We start from the raw sequence: 7,623 nt of genomic DNA on the forward strand, positions 1-7,623 counted from the left end.
AGCTATCGATACTTAAAGCCACTATCGATGTTTTTGCACCTCACTAATGTATAATAAACTCAGTTGTACAAATAAATGATTAGATATTTAAAGATATGCTAATATTATATTTATAATATTATATAGTTATATTGCAAAGGCCAATACAACCTGGATTATAGGAATGGATAAATATTCCGCAAAGCTGAAACGGTGACACTAAAGTTCTTCTTACGTTATTGCCTTTACGTGTCTTACGTTGTGGCCGACGTGGTCACACTATCTTGCAGCCAAAGAAGAAGACCGAATCAACACGAAAATTCCAATGTTTGTGAAATAATTCGATTAGCGGAAGGAAAATGCTGTAAGCTGAGGCTGGACTGGGTAGACACATCGACTCCACCAAACTGAGACAGCAGAGCATCGCGGGCCCATCCCCCAGTTGTCTAACGGACGGATGGCCAACAGGAATATGCGTAACACCACCAAGGTCAGGATTCCCTGTGGCTTGCATTGGTGACTAACAACTAACTTTTTTTCCTGTTGCAGGTGGAGGCGCTGATTGAGAGCTGCCGCAGCGAGGGAAAGTGGCAGCGCGTCATTGAGCTGACCGATGAGCTGAAGACAGGGTCGCCGCACAATGGTGAGTGATTGGAGAGGTTACTTTTGGCAACTGTTCAATGGCTGTTTTTTTCTGGTAGAGTGTCTGGCCAACTTCCTGGTGGGCGAGGCCCGGCTGGAGAACTACCTGGAGGAGAATGCCCTGGCAGCCGCCGACTCGACCTTTGGACGGGCCAAGACCGGACTAATAGAGGCGCGCCGTTTCCTTCATTTAGCGCTGGGCGAGAGTGGACAGAAAGCGGGGATCGCACTGGACGCCTATTTGCTGCTGGCCAAATTGTGTTTTGCTTGCGGCGAGTACGAGCAAAGCTTGGACAACTTTGTCAAGGCAGAGCTTAATACGCTGGCGGAGAAAGAGCTAACTCTGTAAAGTCATTTAATGGATTTTGAAAACGGTCATTGAATACTTATATATTTTTATTGTTTATAGGCGCAGCCTTAAGATCCTGGCCGAGTCTTACGCCATCAAGGGCCTGTGCTTGGAGCAGCAAACTTCGAAGCCATCGTCTAAGTTCAAAAAGGCAGAAAAGGACACGGAGATGGTATGTTAAACTGGGAGTGCTTTCTGTTTCCTAAGTTATCATCATTTTTTACTGCAGATTAGCTGCTTCGAACGTGCCTCCGATCTGGGCCTGCTGTACCTGCAGGAATATGACATCGTGAGTGGGAGCGCCTCCTCGAATAACTCTACGGCGGGATCAACGCTTAACGTGAATGCGTCGAGTGTACAGCCTTCGAGCAGCAGCTTCGCAATCAGCAGCACCATTCCGGCCAGCGGCCCAACCGGCCTGGAGGCCAACCGTCGGATGGGCGCCATCCTGGAAACTGCGCTGCAGCGGGCGCCTATTGTGCTCATTAAAACCGGGAAGTTGCAGGAGGCCGTCGAGCGCTACCGCATAATGCTGAACGCCATTGAGACAAAGGCCACCCAGTCCTTGCGGCTGACCTTGGCGCGTCAACTGGCGGAGGTGTTGCTGCGCGGCGTTTCCGGAACTATCTACGCGCCACCATTCGTCGCAAAGGGGGGCGGCGGAACCCTGCGTGGCGGCTCCTCAAAAAAGTTGTGGAAACCTCGAAAGTACGCCGCACGCCAGCAGTTTTCACCGCGCAACCAGCAGGAGGAGGTTATTCTGCTGCTCCTAATAGCAGAGGCCCTCGCCGTGAGGGACACTGTTCTTTCGCAAAGCCCTGAGTTTCGGCTGGCTCGGCAGCACGCAATGGGTAACGTGACCGCCGTCTATGATCTGCTGACTCTCGCCACGGTGCGCTGGGGTCTGGTCCAACTTCTGAACGAGTCGTTTGAGAAGGCGCTGAAGTTTAGCTTCGGAGAGCAGCATGTGTGGCGGCAGTACGGCTTGAGTTTGATGGCCGCCGAGAAGCACGCCCACGCGTTGCGCGTCCTCCAGGAGTCGATGAAGTTGACGCCAAGCGATCCACTGCCCTGCATGCTGGCCTCGCGCCTTTGCTACGAGAGCCTGGAAACGGTGAAGCAGGGACTGGACTACGCCCAGCAGGCTCTCAAGCGGGAAGTCAAAGGTAGGCGCTGGTGTAGAGGCTCTTTGTTTTCAAATAATTACTTATTTCTTCATATTGCAGGACTGCGACCGTCGCGCTGCCAGCTTTTTGTCGGCATCGGGCATCAGCAACTGGCCATTCAGTCGAATCTGAAGAGCGAACGGGATGCGTGCAACAAGTTGGCGTTGGAAGCTCTGGAACGGGCCGTACAGCAAGACGGGAACGACCACCTGGCCGAGTACTATCTCTCTCTGCAGTACGCCCTCCTGGGTCAGCTTGCAGAGGCACTAGTCCACATCCGCTTCGCGCTGGCCCTCCGCATGGAACACGCGCCGTGTCTGCATCTGTTCGCCCTCCTGCTGACAGCCTCGCGTCGGCCCCGCGAGGCTCTCGGAGTGGTTGAGGACGCTCTGCACGAGTTCCCCGACAACTTGCAACTGCTGCACGTGAAGGCGCACCTGCAACTCCACCTGGAAGACGCGGAGACCGCCTTGGCAACTGTGCAGCACATGTTGGCCGTGTGGCGGGACGTCTATGAGGCGCAACTGGCGGGAGAGGAGGAGAAGCACTCGGACACCAAGAGCGGTGTGCATCTGGCGCACTCTTCGCAGATGTCCGATAAAGACTCCAGTGAGTACATAGTGGCCGCAACTGGCATCTAAGTTGACCTTATTTTTCACTATTAACGTGTATGTTCTGTGTATAAACACTCGTGAATATTCATTGCTGTATCCCAACCTCTGCGGAATGTGTGTTTTGTACATAACAACCAAATATAAATCTCATAACTAGTAAGTGTGCTACGGAAGATATTGCCTTTGACCAGCTTGGATCTTAAGTGCATGCTGATTGAGCTGCGTTCGCTTTCATATGAGTTTCGTTTTTGAGATTATTAGTTCGCTAGTTGCATGCCAGCTTAGCTTTCTTGGCTTCTATTAGCACAAAAAGTCCATTAATGAATAGTAATAGACAAAAATAAATCCCTCATTCAAATAATGGGTTTGATCAGTTTAAGTATAAATATTCTATCTTGTGTAATTTTCCTCAATCCTATTATTTTTTCTTTTAAATCTTTGTAATAATTGCTTAATCCTAAGGCCTTATCTTTAATTGTTTCTTGAGATTTGGTGATCTTTATGAGTTGATGTATATATGTAAGATATATTATGTATAAAATGTATATGTTTTCTACTGTTCCATTGCAAGTTTATAGATTCTATATATGTTGATGAGTTAAGTGTTCATCGCTCTTAATTTAAGTTTAGTTTTGACCCAAAATACTCATAAGCCCTTCACCTCTTCAAGATTCGGTGTACGCTGCTTCCCTGGCTGCAGTGTCTCGAGTGGAGCAGGCCCTGAGTGAGGCGGCCAGTTCGCTGAGTTCGTTTACGCAACGCCCAGGACCTCGACGTCCCTGGATGCTCCAAATTGAGGTGGGTCTCTTAATTAATTTACGATTATTGGACACTCAATATTCACTTACTCCCCGCTTAGATATGGCTACTCCTGGCTGATGTCTATCTTCGCATCGATCAACCAAACGAGGCGCTCAACTGCATCCACGAGGCTTCACAAATATATCCGCTCTCTCATCAGATTATGTTTATGGTATGTTGTGGACCACAAGTCATTGGCAAAAGCGATGACTAATCGCAATAACTTTTTATGTTTCAGCGAGGTCAGGTGCACGTCTATCTGGAGCAGTGGCTGGATGCCAAGCAGTGTTTCTTAAACGCCGTGGCCGCCAATCCGCATCACACAGACGCTCTGCGGGCTCTGGGCGAGACGCATCTAATACTTGGTGAGCCCAGGTTGGCGGAGAAGATGCTGAAGGATGCGGCCAAGTTGGATCCGAGTTGCCCCAAGATATGGTACGATGCAGCGGGCTTAGTTTTGATTTTAGCCTTACTTATTGTTTCTTCTCCCCTAATAGGTTTGCTCTGGGGAAAGTGTTGGAGACCCTAGGCGATTTCCATGCTTCAGCGGATTGCTTCGCAACGTCCTTGCAGCTGGAGCCGTCGTGTCCAGTTCTTCCGTTTACCTCGATACCGCTGGTCTTTGAATAGGAGCGTGCTGATTCGGGCTACAGGTCACTTCTACCTTCATTCTTTCAGCAGATTCAACCTTAACTAACCTCAAAGTGAACAGCAATATTACTTACTACATGTATACTAGACTCCCAACACTTCGAAAGTCCACATTTTAAATAATATCATATTATTTCGGTTATTAGTTGTTGTCGCCAGTATTACAACTACAAGGGTTTAAATATTGTATGTGCGTACCCGTCTTGTAAATTATTAGCTAGAATTGTTCAAGTTAATGTATAAATAGCTAATGTGAAACGTCCCAACCTGGCACTCCACACGATCTAAAAAGATTCTGAAAAGACAGTGAAAATAAAGTTCTTCCCCCGTCGCAAAGGAAGTGGAGACTGGGATTGGACGATTTTTTCGTTAGCTGTGTTTGGATTGTTATTTAATGCTAGCAGTTTGGTTTAAATTATGTTTAGATATACACAACTGTGTGAAAGAATTTAAAGTTAAATATACACGAAACCTATATGTGAAATATGCAATTAAACTCTGAACAGTCTTTGTGTGGAAAGGTACGCCGCAGTAGCGCCTTGTCTCTTGTGGCCTGCGTTGAATACCTCGAACCTGTAGGACATTAATGGCGATTGCAAGGGTGAACCAGAGAAAGTTCTCCCTTCTATTTCGGTTGTTTCTCCTTGACGGCATGCCATTTCACTTTCCACGTTAGCTAATTGATGCCGATAATTTTCGCATTCTGTGCTAGCACCGAAATACCTTCGGTTAAACCTCTAAAACTGTCAAGGGTTGTTTCCGGAGCGCCTCGGGGCTCCTTGGGGCGTGTGTTCCCTTGGTTTTGGGGCGTTGCTAGGGACAACTGGCGTATGGCCAATCAATGAAAAAGTAAACAACCCTGTCTGGAATGTCGCTGCAAGACGGGCGCAGAAATTCGGGCTGGTTACGCCAGGCATCAAAATAAATCTCGGCCGATCTACTTTGGATGCCAGTTCGCAGTTTGACCCCGTTGGATAAGGTCCGCCACCCTTGATGGACTCGTGAGCGAGCCGCTGCAGCCCCAAAATGACCCCGAAGCGAAAGCGCCGCGGACGCAGCGAGTCGCGGGCGAGGAACAAAAGTGAAGCAGAGCACCTTCGGCTGCTCGGCGAGCTGGAGCTGGTGGACAGCTGCTGCGAAATCTGTCATTGCGACTGCTACAGCTCGCACAGCGGCAGCTCTGCTGGCAGTCGTCCTGACCAGGTGAAAGAGAGCCGGAAGGAGCTGATTCAGCTGGACAAGGACATAAGGGCGCTGGAGCAGCTGCAGCGAAGGGAGAGCGCCAAGTGCAGGAGGAGTGCCAGCAGTCACAGTCAAAGAAGCGCTTCCAGGTCGCCAACCGAGAGGAAGTCTAGCCCAAGCAGGCGTCGGTCGGCTGACAGCCATCGGAGGGAGTCTGCCTCCAGCCGGAGTCGTCGGTCCAAGAGCGCGGGCAGCTGCAGGAGTGGATCCCAGGAAAAGGAGAGCCCGAACCAGCCCCAGGAAACCAAGCCTCAGAAGCAACCGAAGCGCCGAGGTGCTCAAAGGGATTGTAAGATGCTTCAGGTAAGAGATCCCCCTTGATTAGCATCCTTATGTAAGTCGAAATCGGTCGGCTTCGTCCTTAAACAGCCAACTAGAAGGTTAGGAGTTTCTATGGCTTCTTTATGTAAATGATTCAATTGAACTGATTTATAATATTTGGCCGGCTTTACAGCTACCGTATAACTATAATGATCGTGAACGCTTTAAGTTTTATGATGGGGCAGATAGAAAGTTGGAGCTTCTTTCATAACTCATATTTCAATATTACCGCCATTTAACTCCAGGAATTGTTTTTTGGATGAGCCCAAAATTATTTTGTGTTTTCTAAAAAAATAAATCTTTATGGCTTTCTACGTTGAGTGAATCTTCTTGGCATAGAAGCCACTGGTTATTTCAATTGAAGTGACTTAGTAGATTCTGAGGCATCACCCAAGATAGATATTGTCCTCATCGGTATCACCCTTGCCCAAGACTTATGCACTCTTTCAACTCAGATTTCTTTAATTTAAACTTTCAAACATGAAGCATTAATTGGTCACTTTTCTTACATTTATACAGCAAATCTTGGGTCCCCTGAGTGATGCACCAGCTCTATCGGTTACAGGACGGGCCAGGTCCAAGTCTCATGAAAACATGGCTGTGGTGCCGCTTAACCAGCAGGCTTCCAAAAAGAACTCACTGTGCACCTCAATGGCCAATCTGTGTTTGGCTCCCACGGTGCGCGCCGCCTTCCAGCTGGTGCCCAGCCACGACCAGAGGATCATCAACCGGATGGCGGGCAAGAGAAGCCAACAGGCGGCGGACAAGGAGACCGCTTGGCTGGCGCGTAAGTACTGGGAGAATGAGCGCCTGGAGAGGCAGCTCTTAAAGGTGGAGCAGGTGGAGGCCTACAAGCAGGCGGTGCACGACAAGCAGTTCCAGGATTACCTGCTGACCAAGGCTCGCCTCCAGACGCTAGCAGAACGTGACCTGGCGGAGCTGCGGCGTCTGCGCGGGGCTCTGGACGCAAAGGATGCGGCGGCCAAGCAGAGGTTGGAGGCACGGCGTCTGGAGCGGGACCTGAATCTCTGTCAGAGACGTTGCGAGGAGCTGCGTCGCAGCGAGGCGGTGACCGTTCAGCAGGAGGAGCAGCACCTGGACGACACCATCCGCAAGCAGGACATCTGCATGCGGCTAACGCAGCGTCTGCGCCGGGCGGACGAACTGCGCAGTCAGCTGCTGGAGGCGTACCTGAAGAGGGTTCAGCACGACAACTTCGTGGAGCAGGCCCAGCACGAGGAACACTGGCGTGAGCGGCAGCAGGAGGAGCGATTGCGGCGTGAGCAGCTCCAGGTGGATATCCAGCGGAAACGGCATCAGTCGCAGCGCTTTGTCGAGTGCCGGCAGCGGAGGCACGAGGAGCGCTTCCGCACTGCCAAGATCTCGGCCAGTCTGCGGGAGCTCGTCCGCCAGTCAGTCACTCCCGAAGGCGCCTTTGGGAGCACTGCGGGCCAGGACCCTCCCGTCCTCAACTCGTACGCCCAGCAGCAGGTGCAGTTGGGACGTCTGCTCTTCGACCGGTCGCCACGGGATGGAGTGGGAGGAGGCGGATGTTGAGTCCTGAATGGTTCTCTGTACATATTTATTGTTGTTGGTTTTATGTAAATAAAATGTATTAAAAAGTCAACATTCATTTTAAAACAGAGGTAGTAAGGGGATGGGATTGATTATTCCTCCCCCATCAATGTTTAATATTTACTTTTCTTTCAACATACTTATAGAAAAGTATCGAAGAACCTCATCTACCAGAAATAGATGGACGGGACTCCCTAATCGCATCCACTTAAGAATTATTTTTAATTTTGTGTCACAGAAAACCAGTGACCACTGACCTCGGAGATATGAGTGTTCATTGTTT

At 49.8% G+C, this 7,623-nt stretch overlaps 2 protein-coding genes across 3 annotated transcripts; both read left to right on the forward strand.

Moving 5' to 3' along the window:
- The first annotated feature begins 191 nt into the window (after positions 1 to 191).
- LOC6496648 (tetratricopeptide repeat protein 7B) lies at positions 192 to 4,698 on the forward strand. 2 transcript variants are annotated; one of them, XM_014908415.3, is made up of 10 exons: positions 192 to 469; positions 529 to 622; positions 681 to 966; positions 1,031 to 1,142; positions 1,200 to 2,136; positions 2,197 to 2,745; positions 3,451 to 3,548; positions 3,610 to 3,723; positions 3,790 to 3,986; positions 4,049 to 4,698. In XM_014908415.3, exons 1-10 carry the CDS (start codon positions 437 to 439, stop codon positions 4,179 to 4,181), a joined length of 2,553 nt encoding a protein of 850 aa, XP_014763901.1. In that variant the 5' UTR covers positions 192 to 436; the 3' UTR covers positions 4,182 to 4,698. The 2 variants fall into 2 exon arrangements, with proteins under 2 accessions (XP_014763901.1, XP_001961330.1); XM_001961294.4 differs by having other exon boundaries at positions 196 to 469; positions 3,421 to 3,548.
- A 200-nt stretch (positions 4,699 to 4,898) lies between these two features.
- Positions 4,899 to 7,379, forward strand: LOC6496649 (trichohyalin). Its single transcript, XM_001961295.3, has 2 exons — positions 4,899 to 5,747; positions 6,285 to 7,379. The coding sequence occupies exons 1-2, from the start codon at positions 5,229 to 5,231 to the stop codon at positions 7,320 to 7,322; spliced, it is 1,557 nt and encodes a 518-aa protein (XP_001961331.1). The 5' UTR covers positions 4,899 to 5,228; the 3' UTR covers positions 7,323 to 7,379.
- Positions 7,380 to 7,623: the final 244 nt, after the last annotated feature.

This window comes from Drosophila ananassae, chromosome 3L, assembly GCF_017639315.1.
Source record: "Drosophila ananassae strain 14024-0371.13 chromosome 3L, ASM1763931v2, whole genome shotgun sequence".
NCBI lineage: Eukaryota > Metazoa > Arthropoda > Insecta > Diptera > Drosophilidae > Drosophila > Drosophila ananassae.